Below are 17,034 nucleotides of genomic sequence, written 5' to 3' on the forward strand. Positions count from 1 at the left end.
AAACTGGCAGCTAAGCTAAACGAGCTTCTCTCGTCCGTCATCATGGATCAAACGTTCACCACATTTGTGTCAGGAGTGGGATTAGAAATTGACAATGACAATAGCTATGATATCGGATAGCACGACCTGAGACCCAGGGAATAAGTTAAGAAACTGAGCACTGTGTCTTTCCAGGGAATCCCGACAGGGCGAGCGTAACCAGGCTCCCAAACTTGGGAACACTGCGGAGCTCATCACCTACCTCCTTTGTGGCCCATGTCGGGGAACCCAAGGCACCGCAGCCATGGAAGAACGAGCAACATGACAGGTACCGCTGGAGCAAGAGAAAGACCAACAGGCCTCAGCAATTCACATTATGAGGTCGACTTTGATCTTCCCAGATACAATAGTGCCAGCTGTCTGGTGCACGTCAAACTTGACACATGGCAAAACAAGTGAAGCCCCACTGAGACATTGGAGGAAACAATGAGGGAAAAACTGGGCAGCAGGCAGCATCATGTAGGAGAAAGTCTGGGGGCATTTGCAGCAAATCTCCACCACTGTGCTCAGCATGGCTACCCCAAGTTCCCTATCGCGGCCCAGGAAGAGTTTGCCCTCCACTTCTTTGTAAAGGCACTGGCACCGGAGGGTTTCCGGCAGCAGGCTCACCTGTAATCACCATCAATACTAGTTGAGGTGCCTAAGAAATGTTAGCAACCCCCCCAAGGCACTACAGTGTTGCCCCGCATGCCATCAGCCTGGGCTTGTGTCACCGAGACAGAGGAGACAACTGACGAGGAGGAGCCCATGTAACAGGTCCGACAAATGTCACCTTGTCCCTGCCACATGCTACGGAGTAATCTCTGCTACTAGTGTGGCACGCAGGCCATGAGGCCCGAGACTACCCCACATCAGTGCCACGCCCCAGCCCAGCATAGCCATCAGGAAGCACAGAGCAAGCGGCGCCGCCCAACGACCTCTGACAGAATCCCTCTCCAGATGGGCCGTCTGGGTGAAGAGCAAGGCTTATACATGGACTGCGTGATGGAGAGCATCAGATGTTGTGCATTGGTGGACCCATGGACAACCATCACCTTCATCTGTCTGGGTGCCCTGCACAACACACAGCAGCTATCCCTGCCCAAGTGGAGAACGCTGGCAGCCCAGCTGGCTACGGTCGCCGGCGACTGTGCGATGATGAGAGGGAAGTGGTGTCTGAGCATCGCGTTTGGTAAAAACACAGTAGAGCACGAGGTGTCGCTAGCTGAAACCCAGGGCTCCTGCATCGTTGGTCTGGACCATCTGGCCTGCTGGTGGGCCCACGTGGATGCTCCAGGGGCAACGCTCTACCTCGGCTCTCCAGCGGGGTAGATCCAGAAAGTGGACCTGGTGGGGGCCGCAACAACCACCACTGGTCTCACAGTGGCCAACCACAGCAGATCCTGTAGCAGCCCAACGCAGCACAGTGGAACCGGGGCAAGCAGTGGTGGTGGCAGCGCTTCAGGTGATGAGTGGCTGAAAAGTAGACCTCCCCACCATGGACCACGAGCTGGTGAGCAATCCTGTGCTGGTCTGGGGTGAGGGGCTGGCGGACAGTGGTCTCCGCCCTGGATTCAGAGGCCAAGGCCCTATACTCAGGGGAGTTTGTCATTCCGGCTGTGGCAGACATATCCTGCAGCTGCTGGTCCCCCGGGGGTGCCACACCATGGTGCTGTGGTCGGTGCACAGGCTGTTGGGGGCTGGTCACGTTGGGCTCACAGAGACGTTGGGCAAGCCCGCACAAATTCTTGTACTGGCCTGGGCGCACAACACATCGAACCTTGAGGTAGAAGACCACGACATACACTCAGTGGCTGCTTTAATAGGTTACAGGCACCACTGAGTTCATGAATCTAATTTAAGAACCATACAATTAGTTTAATAATTAAAATTTTATAAAATTATAGACTCTAGATTATGCTCCATCCTTAAGAGGACAATAGATCAATGAGGATCTTCTACTTCTGTCAATCTACACCCCAACAGATGATGAAGGTAATATATTAGCATAGATACAAGGGTTGGCTAACTAGAAAAATTGGATCATATTTTGATTGGCATCAGTAATTAGTAGTCTGCCACATGGGTCAGGTGATGATTCAAATATTCATCGTCTACATTAACATCTTGGTTGAAAGAATGAGTGTATTGTGACATAATTTCCTGATAAGACAAAGTTATCATTGAGCAAGTTATGAAACTAATCTCTTTTCAGGCAGACAGAAATGCTGTGATCTCCATTAAAAGCTATAGAGGAGGTCGGACGTGGAGCTGTTTGTGCACTGCCACGATGCTTGCACACCTCAGAAGGGACCAAACCACCTGTCTAGGGCACCAATGCAGCAGTATATGCTACAGGGCACAAGTATGGGTCTACTGCCCCTCCCAGGCGCCATTTGAAGGGAGAGGTTCTCAATCGCATCTCCGATCTGGTACACCGGGTGCAGCTGCCTGATCGGCAGAAGGCATTCGCGCTGCTGCAGGAAGGGCTGGCACCATATCAGCCCTTGGCCACCACTGACCCAGTGAGACTGAAGGAAGAACGTGACAGTCCAGGTGCCTTACCTCTTGCTTCACCAAACAGTGCCTTCCTTGGGGGTCACCAGAGCCTCCCCCCAGCACCACAGGTGGCAGCGACGACTACCACTGTGACTCTTGAACTTTATTGTGAACTCTGGGGTTGCCAGGGATGGTTGAGCCTTCAGGTGGGGCCAGTGTGTTGCCTAAAGAGTGACGTGGTTGATAGCCTCCTCCAACATAACTAATGACCAGTGCTATTTATTGTTATTGTGTTAAAATGCTTTTGTGGGATTATGGTGAGATATTCAAGTTCATTTTTTGTAACATTTTAGCTTCGGCTATACAATTATTCACATGTGTGTATGTGGGTCACCCTGACTGTAACCAGGGTGTGTGATCATCACCTCCCCCGTCCGCATGTGACTAAGTGGGTTCTCTCCCTGGGTTATAGTGCCCGGTCTGACGAGCTTTTCTTATTTGTCAACATGAGCCAAATGCTCGCCACAATATGTGCTCAAGTACAAAATAAGTAAGACATGTTCTTCTATAGTTCCTTGGAATTACCAGCTGCTTTAGAGATAGTGATGGCAGTTCTATGGTTAACTGTTGGTATTTCTTAGTAGGTCCTTGGTCACTTTACACCAATGCCTCACCCACTGTCCTATGTGGGTGATCAGTCAAGCAAATCTTTTTTGAGAGGAGTTACTCTTGTAATATGGGGCACACAATTTTGTCAAATGGCAATGTGACAAGGACCTGATTATTCTATTGTGATATTAAAGGAGGGGTAAATTTTCAGTCAGGGCACTTAAAGGAAGTACCATGACCTTCAGTGAAATACCAAACTATAAGGATCATAAAATAATTTTGATTTTAACTTAATAATTTTGAAAATATTTCTGAAGGATATGGTCATTTAGAGCATTGAATATCATTGAAGTGTTGACAGCATTATCTGGAGTTGTGAGTTAGTGGGAAGTTAAAATCTTTTCAGTTGTTTTGTGATCTGGGTTATTCAAGGTCTTGCTACCATACAGGACCTTGTCAAACGGAAATGACCATAATTTTTCCAAGTCAATAATATTTCATTAAGTTTCATTCATGTCAGCAAGCAGGCAAATTCCATATCAGGACCGCATTCTGAAAATCAGTTTATCTGTGAGATCTCTGAGAAACAGACACAGTATGCTCGAGGAGCTCAGTAGGTCAGGCAGCATTTATTGAGGGAAATGAATAGTCAACGTTCTGGTTCAAGACCCTTCATCAGAACCGTTCATTTCCCACCATAGGTGCAGACAGACCTGTGAATTTTCTCAAGATCTCCAGCATCTGCAGATTGTGCTTTTGCATTACTAGATATCAGGCTGATTATATTGCTGATGTTTCTGTAGTGGGACGATTCAGAACTTCCAGACTCAGATGAAATTGAAATGCACTGAACCATAACTCAGACTGTAAGAGTATGCAGATTCAATGTAAAATCAACGTAAATCTGATTGTAATTAAAATCCCAGATGGCATTGTAAGAGCTATAGCAACAACATCTGCTTTACATAGTTTAAATTTTATAACTTAGACTTGTAGGACATGAAGATCAAAATCTTCAATTATGAAAATGGAATTAATATCTAACAAGTAAGTTGTAAATATGTTAATCATACAACTTGTTGATTATAGAGATGTTCCTAATTGTCTGGAGATATCAACATAACTTTTAAGTATTTTCTCTCGGTTGTATGGCTATATTGTTGCTGGCTTCTAGAAGACTAAACAAGGTTATAAAAACATGTACAACAATGAAAGACAACACTCATGATTGTACAGAGCAGGAATTATCCAGAGGGAATAATTATTCTGCTTATTAGACAAGAAAGTATCCACAGAGAGGCTTTCTAACTGGGTTAGCTTGTTTAGTTTGACTTCTTCAACAGCGAAGTAGAAATGTTAATTTACCATATCACTATGCCCTGCAAATACTGTCTTTTTATGGAGTGTGTTGTGTGCATCAATAGCTGCAATGCCAAATATTAACAATATATTCAAGGTCCATGAACCCATGAACTATCTCACTATTCCTCTTTCGCATTATTTGTTAATTTATTGTTATTCTAACTTATAATCATTTATTAAGTCTCTCTCTCTCTCTGTTTAGCTGCCACAGAACAACAAATTCCACAACCAGTATTAATGACATAACCTTGATTCTGATTGTATATAATTTTAAATTCCAGATTATGATTAAGGACATTAATACTTAAATTTATAATTCTGTTTGCTACCAACTTTTAAAACATGCACTTAATTAACAGAATGTTATCCATTTAGATAATACATGTTTTGTATTGATTAAGAGATGCCTGCATTTATTGCCCATCTATTTGCCTTTGAGCTGATAATCAATCATATTGTTAGATATGGACACGCCTATGAACCAAGAATGGTTTCAAGGATTCATAGTACATGTATTATCCAGTATGTATGCAGTATACAACCCTGAGATTCATCTTCCCACAGACAGCCACTAAACAAAGAGCACAAAGGAAGCACACAAGTATTTGCAGATGCTGGAATCTGGAGCAAGAGACAAACTGCTGGAGGAACTCAGTGTGTTAGGCTGCATCTGTGTAGGGAAATGGACACTTGAGACTTCCAGTCAAGACCCTTCATCTTCTGATAGAAGATAAGAGTCCAGTTGAAGGATCTTGATTCAAAGGGTTGACTGTCCATCTCCTTCCATAGACACTGCCCGACCTGCTGAGTTCCTCCAGCAGTTTATTTGTTTGTTGATTAAGAATACCAGATTGCCCCTTCTGAAGTACAATAGTGAAACAGATAGAATTTCATTGACATTTTGCTTTATAGTAATTTTCTCGCTTATTTTGTTACTAGAAATTAAATTTCCTTTTTGATAAATATAGTTAATCCTATAACTAACTCTCACACAAAGAGACGGGAGGACAGATGATCATTAACTTGGATGAAAGTGGTAGCTTTAGGAGCTTCTTAAAGTAGAGGGATGCAGAGATTTAGTGAAGGAATTATTTGAATTGTGAACTTCAGATTTGAAACAGTTCAAGAAAGAGCAAAATTGTAAATGTGAGCAGATTTTAATACTTAATTAAGAAAGCACGAACATTAACTGAGCCTTTTCACTTAATACCTTCCATTTTCTGTCGTATTTCATTGATTGTGCACCTGTAAGTATGGAAACCCACAACTTTTTTTCCACTGTTAATTAAAAGAAAATCAAGTACATTAGTCAGTAAAAGCTCCAGAGAAATGAGAACACTTGGAGAAATGCCAAAAGCTGCACATGAAAATATCCTGATGGATTTTAAATGAGCTTTCTTCCCTCAGTGTTATAAGGGGATATTATTAGGTTGAATTTGATGTATGCATTCAAGATTCCAATATACTCCTTTACATCATGATCTTGTCATGCTAATTGTCTTATCAGGTGCCACTACAATAGAAAAATATGACCTGCGAACAAATACTTGGACCCAAGCTGGGGTAATGAATGGCAGGAGACTGCAATTTGGAGTAGCTGTCATTGATGATAAACTATACGTGGTTGGAGGCAGAGATGGCCTGAAGACTTTAAGCACTGTGGAATGTTACAACCCAAAAACAAAGACCTGGACTGTCCTGCCTTCTATGTCAACTCACAGACATGGCCTTGGTAAGTAATTTTGGTGATTTCAGATGTATACCTGAGAATGGTCAATCATTACTCTAATGGGCGCTTGCCCATATTCTGTTAGTGGTGGATGGTTTCCAATGAGAGTGCCCACCAACTCCACTATTCCCTTATATAATCACTCCGTGCAGCAAAAATTAATATCAAGCTTTGATATCAAACAAACTGGAATTGTATTGGTAAAAATTTAGAAGACTGTAAGATGATTTTACAATATTAAGTGGCACAGTGGACTTGGAAGGAAATTATTCCTGCTAAGATTAGGACTGTTAGTCTAATAACTGAAGCCACGCTTTTGCATAACAGGTTGGTGGAGGTTTGGAACTTGTTGCAAATGGTAACTTATACGTTGTTAATTTTTAGTCTGGTGGATTACTAATAATTAAAATAATTCAGTGCTATTTTGAAAAGTCATATTTTCTGAGATTTTATGGATCAGTCAAGATCTCAGTGGGAGCTAGAGCTAGCTCATGTGGCTGAAGACCATGTTGTTGGGGTGTCTGCTTATCCATATTTATCAAAGTTAATTGTTTCCATTGGTTGCTCATTTAATATCCAAGAATATTAATTTATTGAAGAGGAACAATTTCTTACTAAAACTATTTTAAGTTTATGAGAAGGCAGAAGAATGGGTTTGAAGGGGATAATAGATCAACCATTATGGAATGGCAGAGCAGACTCGATGGGCCAAATGGTCTAATTCTGTTCCTACATCTTACAGTCATTTAGTTTATTTCTAGTCCATTTCCACTGGCAATTTACATTTTATTTGAGATGTATTCATTTGGGAAAGAGATATTCTAATTCCTTTTCTCACAGCAATGCTAGCAGAAGCAAGGAACATGGCGTTTCACTGTTGTCAATTTTAAACTGAGCGGACCTCCTTTAAATGACCCTTTCCTTCATTTGAATAAAATTGACAGAGTTATTTGTTCCCAACAGAAAATGCAGAAGAACTATTCTGAGCTAAATACAAAATCCCCCGAAGGCCATTATAATTTCTGTGGCAGTCAAAGAATAATTTCATCTCTCATCAATCTTGATTTACGGAGAGTGGGAGACGTATAAAATGAAGTGTTTTAACACCAACTCCCAATATCCATCATGAATTCTGGATTTTATATGAAAACAGGATTGAATATAAAATATTCCATAGTTTGGCCAAATGAGTATGCAAGTGGTGTAGAATCTACATGCAATCAAGATTGCAGTTAGACAGTGCAAAATTTTGAAGTTTTCAGTGCCTGCAGAGCTCAATGCATCAGGAAATATGTAGGAAAATGTTCTGAGATTTGCAGATTTTGGTTCTTGTTTAAAAATTGCCATTGATAATGCTATCACAGAAGCATTTAATACACTTGTATCAAATTCATCTGGCTAATGTTTTAAAGGAGGTACTGACTTGTCTGTAATAGCCTATCACTCGTATATGTTCAAAGTCACATGCAATATATTATAATAATTGAATAACCAAACATTGGATATCAATAAGGATCTTGTTGTTTAATTTGTAAGATGCAATATTTTGCCAAGGTGTGGGGGTTTCATTTTACCAATCTGAAATAAGTTTGCTCTTCTTAATTTCAACCAGGGTTGAGCCAGTGAAGCACAGCCAACAAAAATTGCAAGGAAGTCTAGGGAATAAAAGGTATAGACAAGATATAGGTATCAGTGACATTTATTGCCCAAATCCAATTTTCCTTGAAATGAATAGGTTGCTGCCGAGGGCAGATAAGAACTGATATCGTTGCAATAGGTTTGGAGCTGTGCATAGGCTGGACTGGGTGAGATGAACTAAAGGACATTGACGAGCAAGATAGGATTTTACAGCAATCTGATACTTTCATGGTTGCAAATACTATCAATGTTAAGTCACTTCTACTTAAGATTAATTTAATTATGCAAATTCCTCAAGTGACTGGTGGGATTCCAATTCTTGTTTACAGGTCAAATATCTATTGAAACAAAGTCAGTGGATTAACCTCCATGCAACCTCACATCATAAGTATCCTGGCTAGAATTACGCCTTTCAATTGGATATACTTTTTAAATTGCTTGTCCATGCGATGTGAATACTGCCAGCATTTATTATCCACCCTTAATGATAATAAATGCCAGCAGTATTCACATTGCATACTGCTAGATAATAATAAGACTTAAAAAAAATAGGTGTGTGTGCAAAGACGTAGAGAATGAGCAGGATCAGGCCACTTAGCCTCTTGAGTCTGTTCCATTATTCAATCATGCCTATTTTTTTCCCTATTCTTCCACCTCCTTCCTATAATCCCTAATGCCCTTATGAATCAAGAACCTCTCAGTCCCTGCCATAACTGCACCCAATGATTTGGCTTCTGCCACACTTTGTAGCAGCAAAATCATCAAATTCACCATTCTCTGAAGAATCCCCTTCACATCTCACCCCTTTATTCTGAGGAAATGCGCTCGGATCTTAGACTCTGATACTAAAAGAAATATTCTCTCCATGTCCACACTGTGCAGCCCTTTCATTTGTTTTTAGATTTCACTGAGATCCCTCCCTCATCCTTTTTAATTCCATCATGTACAGGGCTAAAGTAATCAAGCGTACGTAATACATTAAGCCTGCAATCAATCTTTTCAGGAACAGCACAGTTTTCCTTGAATATGGGGTCAATATGGCTTACATAAGTTAGAATTCTCCTAATTGTTTTGTTATCAGAGTTGCACAATGTGGAAACAGAACCTTTGACCCACTGACCATCAACTACCCATTTACACAAATCCTACACTAAAAAACATGTTTTACTCCCGACATTCCCAACACCTCTCCCACACCTAGGTTCTACCACTCACTCAAACATTTTGGGTGTTTTACTGTGGTCAGTTAACATCCCATCCTACAAATTATTGGGATATGTGAGGGAACTGGAGCACCCAAAGAAAACTACACAGTCACAGGAAAATCATGCAAACTCCACATCGACAGTACTGAGGGTTGGTATCGAACTTGGTGTACTGGCAAACTAAGGCTGTGGTTCCATCAGCTGTGCTAATGTGTCTTCCATGACCACTGGTTGCCTTTTACTGTAACATCTTAAGCTCTGCCAATCTCCAATATTCAAGTTGGGTCTCCTGCAAATTCATTTTTCAGTGCCTTAAATATCAAATTCAAAGTTGACACACACAAAATGCTGGAGGAACTAAGCATGTCAGGCTCCATCTTTGGAAATTGAAAAGCAGTTGACATTTTGGAAGGAGACTCTTCTTCAGAAATGGAAAGGAACAGGGAAGACACCACAATGAAAAGTCAAAGTTGCATTTATTGTCATATGTACATGTATGCCTAGGTGCAATGAAAAATATTTTTGTAGAACCATAGAACATTACAGCACAGAAACAGGCCTTTTGGCCCTTCTTGGCTGTGCCAAACCATTTTTTTGCCTAATCCCACTGACCTGCACCTGGACCATATCCCTCCATACATGTCTCATCCATGTACCTGTCCAGGTCTTTCTTAAATGGTAAAAGTGAACCCACATTTACCACTTCATCTGGCAGCTCATTCCACACTCCCACCACTCTCTGTGTGAAGAAGCCCCCCCCCCAATGTTCACTTTAAACTTTTCCCCCTTCACCCTTAACCCATGTCCTCTGGGTTTTTTTCTCCCCTAGCCTCAGTGGAAAAAGCCAGCTTGTATTCATTCTATCTATACCCATCATACTTTTATATACCTCTTCAAATCTCCCCTCATTCTTTTATGCTCCAGGGAATAAAGTCCTAACCTATTCAACCTTTCTCTGTAACTCAGTTTCTCAAGTCCCGGCAACATCCTTGTAAACCTTCTCTGCACTCTTTCAACCATATTAACATTCTTCATGTAATTTGGTGACCAAAACTGCACACAACACTCCAAATTCGGCCTCACCAATGCCATACAACCTCACCACAACATTCCAACTCTTATACTTAATACTTTGATTTATAAAGGCCAATGTACCAAAAGCTCTCTTTACGACCCTATCTACCCAAGACACCAGTTTCAGGGAATTTTGTATCTGTATTCCCAGATCCCTCTGTTCTACTGCACTCCTCAGTGCCTTACCATTTACCTTGTATGTTCTACCTTGGTTTGTCCATCCAAAGTGCAATACCTCACACTTGTCTGTATTAAACTCCGTCTGTCATTTTTCAGCCCATTTTTCCAGCTGGTCCAAATCCCCCTGCAAGCTTTGAAAACCTTCCTCACTGTCCACTACACCTCCAATCTTTGTATCATCAGCAAATTTGCTGATCCAATTTACCACATTATCATCCAGATCATTGATATAGATGACAAATAAAAATGGACTCAGTACTGATCCCTGTAGCACACCGCTAGTCACAGGCCTCCACTCTGCATCACAAGCACTTAACATAAGATAAACAGCATTTATGAGAAAAACAATGAATTTACCATTAATTATACACAAGATTTACAAGAAAAAACCGAATTAGAACTAATCAAAAGCTTAAAGTCCATTATAGTCTAAATGTGGTGTAAATATAGTTTGTGCAGTCAGGACCCTCATTTCATCTTTCTCTCCTGAAACCTGTTTTCCTTTCTTCAGAGTGTGGCCATTTGTCTAATGTCTTTTTTTTATTCCGCTTGATAGAAATCCTGAAAATCACCTTGAGGTTTTTACTACTGTAAGCTGCTCTGTCACCCAAAACACAACCCTGCAAATAGTAGATAGCATTGCAATGATTTAATTCAATCTATAAATCTTTTTTACACACCTTTAACTTCTCAAAGCATCACTTTGTACAATTACTCTGTTTCAGCAATTTTGTTATTCCTGAAGACACCATATTAAGCACAACAGCAGACAGTTAATCAATCTTTATAAAATTACTGTCAGCAATTCTGATAAATTCTTAACAGAAGTATATATAGGAAAGTGGGGCCAAGGTCAGAAGAGTGTCTGCTCTTTTAGAGATCTAATTACATGCCAGCAAATCAAGTTGTGTCAAAGAGGTAAAAAGTGGTATTGTAGCAATTCCCATACAATGGATTTTCAATAAGTTGATGGACACATTTATATTCTGAAACGGGGTTGTTCAGGCTTACCAACATTCACCTCGTGACCAGTGGCACAACCATTCCTTCACAACAACAACATGAGATCAGTAAAGATCAAGTTCGTCAGCACAAAATGTTTCTAATTTGCAAGAGATGGGTGCAATTGTAATGTTCAAAAGGCAGGTACATGGACAGGGATATTTTAGAGGGATATTGTCCAAATGTAGATGAATGAGACTAGCTTAGTCAGACGGTCAGGCATGGACACATTGGGACGAAGGGCCTTTTTCTGTGATACCCAAGTCTATGACTCCTTGGCCCTATTTTCCACATAGCAGACATTATTCCCAAGCCATTTGTATTTTACTGTGCCTCTGTATTCAAGTCATTAATCTTTAGAATGATTCCCAGAAAACAAAACTTTTAAAAGCAAAATATTAGAGTTTGAAAGATAATTAAGTAAAGGTTGGGCAGTGTCTCAGAATCAGAATCAGGTTTAACATCACTAGCATATTTCACTTTTTTGTGGCAACAGTACATTGTAATATGTAATAATAAAACTGTGAATTACAGTAAAGATATATATATTTATAATAATTCACAATTGTTATTATTATTTATTGATGTGTGTGTATGTGTGTATATATATATATATATATATATATTCAAAGTACATTTATTATCAAAGTATGTATAGATTATACAACCTTGAGTTTTCTATGCTTACAGGCATCCACAAAACAAGAAATTAGACAGGACCCAATTAAAAAAAGACCATCACCCAATACGCAGAGAGAGAAAAAACACACATCACACAAACAATAAAAAATGCAGCAGCATTCAGTACAAAAGTGAGTCCATGGACCCAAAGCCCGGAGCAGCTCATTAAATAAGACCATAAGACATAGGAGCAGAATTAAGCCATCTGGCTCATTGAGTCTGCTCCGCCATTCAATCATGGCTGATCCCTTTTTCACCTAGTCAACCCCACTTTTTTTCTCAAAAAAAGTAGTGAGGTCATTTGTTCAATGTCGATTCAGAAATCTGATGGCAGAGGGGAAGAAGCTGCTCCTGAATTATTGACTGGGTGCCTTAAGGCTCCTGTACCTCCTTCCTGATGGTAGCAATGGGAAGACCATGAGCTGGGTACCCTTTTGAGAGGGAAACAATCAGTGTTTTGAGTGGATGACTTTTCTGAAAATGTGATGTTTTATCCCTTTAAAAATACTTCAGAATAGAAAACAGCCATATGGTATGGTAATCGCCATCCCACGTTCAAGTGCAATAGAAATTGTTTAGTAATGTCACATATACTGAGAAACAGTGAAAAGCTTGTCTTACATACTGTTCATACAGATCAGATCATTACAGGTTCATTGTGGTAGAACAACACAGAATAAAGTATTAACAATGCATTTCACTGTATGTTTCCAAGTACCTCTGATAAATAAATAAATGCGATTCTGAACACCTGTATTTACAACCATGTGAGCTTCCATTATCCTGGCAGAGCAGCAGATGGAGTGTAATATCCTAGGACATATGCGTTGCCTTTTTTTAATTGCCTCAAATTTATATCATTAATTGTACTTCTTTCTTCGCAGTGGCACATTCCACTGAGATGTAACACTGAACGTCATAGGAAGTCATTCCTGCCTGTGGCCATCAAACGTTACAACTCCTCCCTCGGAGTGTCAGACACCCTGAGCCAGTAGGCTGGTCCTGGACTTATTTCCACTTGGCATGATTAACTTATTATTATTTAATTATTTATGGTTTTATATTGCTATATTTCTACACTGTTCTTGGTTGGTGCAGCTGTAACAAAACCCAGTTTCCCTGGGGATCAATAAAGTATGTCTGTCTATCTGTCTTAGTAAAAGCTGCAAATTGAAATCACTAGCACTCAGTTTCCAGAACCCAAAAAATGATATTCCATGCTGACCTTTCGAGAACCTCTAATCATGACATCTATTTTGAATGTATAAGGAAATTGGGACTAATCTAGACCTAGTCAAACCAGTCTCCTCTCCATTGACTCTGTCCATATCTCTCACTGCATCAGGGGAGCATCCAACATAATCAAGGACCCTGGACATTTTCCCTTCCCTCTCCATTCATCTGGCAGAAGCTACAAAAGTTTGAGAACATTGCCACCAGGCTCAAGCTTATCTTCTATCTTGGTGCCATTGACCCTTGAAAAGACCTCTTGTACACTAAAGATGAACTTTTGATTTTTCAGTCCAGTTCATGCCTCTTGTACCTTATTTGTCTACCTGCATTGCACTTTCTCTGTAACCGTAATACTATACTCTCCACTTTTCTTTTGTCTTCTTTTGTATTACATCAATGTACCCATGTAAAGCATGATCTGTGTGATTGGCATACTAACAAAACATACTACCTTTGTAGATGTGATAATAATGGACCAATTACAAATACACAATTTAATATCTTAAAAGAAATGTATTACTGAAATAGGCTGATGCTTTGAATAACAAACAATCCGCTGGTGGGAACTTAGCGAGGTCGCGTGACATTTATTGGGGTTAGAAGGAATATTTGACTTCTCATTTTGAAACCATCCCCAAGATATTCTGAAAGCATGTCCAAGGGCCCTGTCCAAAGTGAAGCTGGCTGCCACCCAGTGGTCAAACTACTCAATGCAGTTAGTGAGATTTTTTGGTTGTATCAGACAAAGAAAATGAAAATAGCTCCAGTGTTCCCTTGGGCTTTTGGCAATGTTCCTCCTTTATCAATGATAAAAACAATTAACGTTAATTATCTATTTTCATACTAATTCAGTGAAAGCTATTCCTATATCCAGAGGCACAAACACAAGAGATTCTGCAAATGCTAGAAATCTAGAGAAACACACAAAAAATGCAGGGGGACCTCAGCAAGTCTGAGGATGTATTAGAGGGCTGTAAGCAGACAATGTTTTGGGCTGTCAACCTACTGAAGCTTCTCTCCAAAGCATCACGTGCATCCTGAAGTACGGATACCAAAATCATGCACAATACTCCCGTTGCAATCTCAAATGCAGCATGTAAAGGTGCAGAAGAATTGATACTTCTATATTTTGCACCTCTTGCAATAAAGGCAACCAACATTCACCTTTCTAAGCACTTGCTTTTGCTGTAGATTAACTCTATGCATTTTGTTTTCTAGCACCCTCAGATTCCTTAATACCACAAAATGGATTCTTGACCTCAAAATCTACCTTGTTATTATAGTCGTGCCCCTTATTATCTAACAGCACTGCATTTTCTCTGTAGTTTTTGCACTTCTTTTCTGCATTCTATTATTGTTTTATCTAATCCTACCTCAATGCACTGGGTAATGGTCTCACCTGTATGAAGCCTTTCACTATACCTCAGTGCATGGGACATTTTCGATTCCAATTACAAATCCCTTCATACTTCAACGTTCTGTTGTCTTTTTCTATATAAATAATAATTTATTTTTAATTCTTCATTCCAGAGTGATTAAAGTCACATATTCCTCCATTTTCCAGTATTTTGCCCACTTATTTATACCTCTCGCTGTACTTTCTTCAAGTTCAAATTTATTGTCATCCGACTGTACAGATATACAATCAAACAAAGCAACCTTCTTCCAGACCATGGTCTATCCACTAAACTTACTGAATATCACACACGGCACATGAAACAAAATATTATCTCAAATAAATTAATAAAATATAATTCAAAGTGCATGTGGTGCGGTAAATAGTATGTTAAACAGTAAACAACTTGTTGCCCTAGCGATGAGTCCTCGGCGGTGGCAGGGTATTCATTTGTTTCATAGTCTGAGGGTTGAAGCTGTTACCCAGTCTGCAGTCCTAGTCTTGATGCTCCTGTACATCCTTCCAGATGGTCCTGGTTCAAAGAGATTGGGGGATGGGCATGCTTAACAATGCCTTACTCATTTCATATACAGTGCTTCCAGTAAATGCCACAAATGGGGGGAGGGGGAGAGATCCTGGTGATTTTCTCAGTGGTTTTTACTCTCCTCTGAAGGGCCCCGAGGTCTGATACCTTGCAGTTTCCGTACCACACAATGATGAAGCCAGGCCGGACGTTTACAATGGTGCTCCTGTAAAAGGTTGTCAGAATGGGGGCAGGAAGCCTTGCACACCTCAGAAAGTGTAGATGTTGCTATGCCTTCTTGACTATTGAGAAGGTGTTGTGTAACCAGGTTAGATCATCTGAGGGACAGGAAGGAGTCGAGATGACATGATTAGTGCACCCATTTGAGCAGTAGGCAATCTGAAAAGGGTCCAACGTAGCCTGGAAGGTGGGATTTTCTATGATCCATTACCAGCTATTCAATTTACTTCATGATCTTTGAGGTCATGCCGCTGCATGATAATCATTTAAGCCAGTTTCCTTTGCTCTCTTGGGCACCAGAATAATGATGGTTGCTTTGATACCTGCAGGGACAGCTGACTATTGCAAAGAGGTATTAAAGATGTTTGTAAAGACATCTTTTAGCTGGGCCACACGAACAATCAGCACCCGACCAGATACACTATCAGGCCCACAGTTTTGTGTGGGTTTACCCTGGCTAGGATCCTCCCCACCCCAGTTCCCCAGGGGGTGAGGGGGCTTTTCTTGATGAAACACCATTTGTTGTGTCAAATCATGCATAGAAGGCATTCAGCCTAACACAAAGGGAGGCTTTGCTGTGGTTGATGTGCAGACTTGTAATCTGTTGTGGTGTGTATCTCCTGAGGTCACAAAATTCCCTGTAAATTTTCTGTGAGTAATTTTGCTTTGCCTTCCTGGTGGCACGTGAGAGTGTGGCTCTTGCTGGTCAAGGAGTTGTCTGACGGCAGTGTCCCAATCCCTAAGATGTGCATGGAGTTCTGAATTCATTGATTAGAAATGAGGAGAGATTGGAGAGAGGTATCCAAAATTATGAGGGGTTTAGATATGGTAAATGCAAGTAGTCCTTTTCCATTAAGGTTGTGTGAGACTAGAACTAGAGGTCATGGGTGAAGGGTAAAAGGTGAAATGTTTAAGGGAAACGTGAGAGAGAACTTCTTCACTCAGAAGGTGGTGAGAGTGTGGAATGAACTGCTAGCAGAAGTGGTAGATATGGTTCAATTTTAACATTTAAGAAAAATTTGGATAGAAACCATGGGGATGAGTGGTTTTGAGGTCACAGATGGTGCTTGCAGTGCTGCCCAGCACGAGCACAAAGGGGGATATAAGCAGTGACAATCACAATGGCAGCCAGCTCACTCAGTAAGTAGAATGGCCTACACTTCACCATTAAAAACTCTGCTTTGAACTGTTACTGCTGAGGCATTCACACAACTGTTCTTACCAGACCTCCTCCACAGCTTTTAATGGAGATTGCAGCATTTCTGTCTGCCTGAAAGGAGATTAGTTTCATAACTTGCTCAATGATAACTTTGTCTTATCAGGAAATTTGGCCACAATACACCCATTCTTTCAACCAAGATATTAATGTAGACTATAAATATTTGAATCGTCACCCGACCCCTGTGGCAGACTACTAATTACTGATGCCAATCAAAAAATGATCCAATTATTCTAGTTAGCCAACCCTTGTATCTGTGCTAATATATTACCTTCATCATCTGTTGGGGTGTAGATTGACAAAAGTAGAAGATCCTCATTGATCTATTGTCCTCTTAAAAATGGAGCTTAATCTAGAGTCTATAATTTTATAAAATTTTAGTTATTAAACTAATTGTATGGTTCTTAAATTAGGTTCATACTCTCA

At 40.5% G+C, this 17,034-nt stretch overlaps 1 protein-coding gene across 1 annotated transcript in view; it reads left to right on the forward strand.

Moving 5' to 3' along the window:
- LOC132393770 (kelch-like protein 1) overlaps positions 1–17,034 on the forward strand; it is a 220,464-nt gene that overhangs the window by 164,544 nt on the left and 38,886 nt on the right. Inside the window, exon 6 of the mRNA XM_059969164.1 lies at positions 5,996–6,220. Within this exon, the coding sequence (XP_059825147.1) occupies positions 5,996–6,220 (225 nt within the window). The remainder of the gene's footprint in view (positions 1–5,995; positions 6,221–17,034) is intronic.

Source organism: Hypanus sabinus, chromosome 5 (genome assembly GCF_030144855.1).
Source record: "Hypanus sabinus isolate sHypSab1 chromosome 5, sHypSab1.hap1, whole genome shotgun sequence".
Taxonomy (NCBI): domain Eukaryota; kingdom Metazoa; phylum Chordata; class Chondrichthyes; order Myliobatiformes; family Dasyatidae; genus Hypanus; species Hypanus sabinus.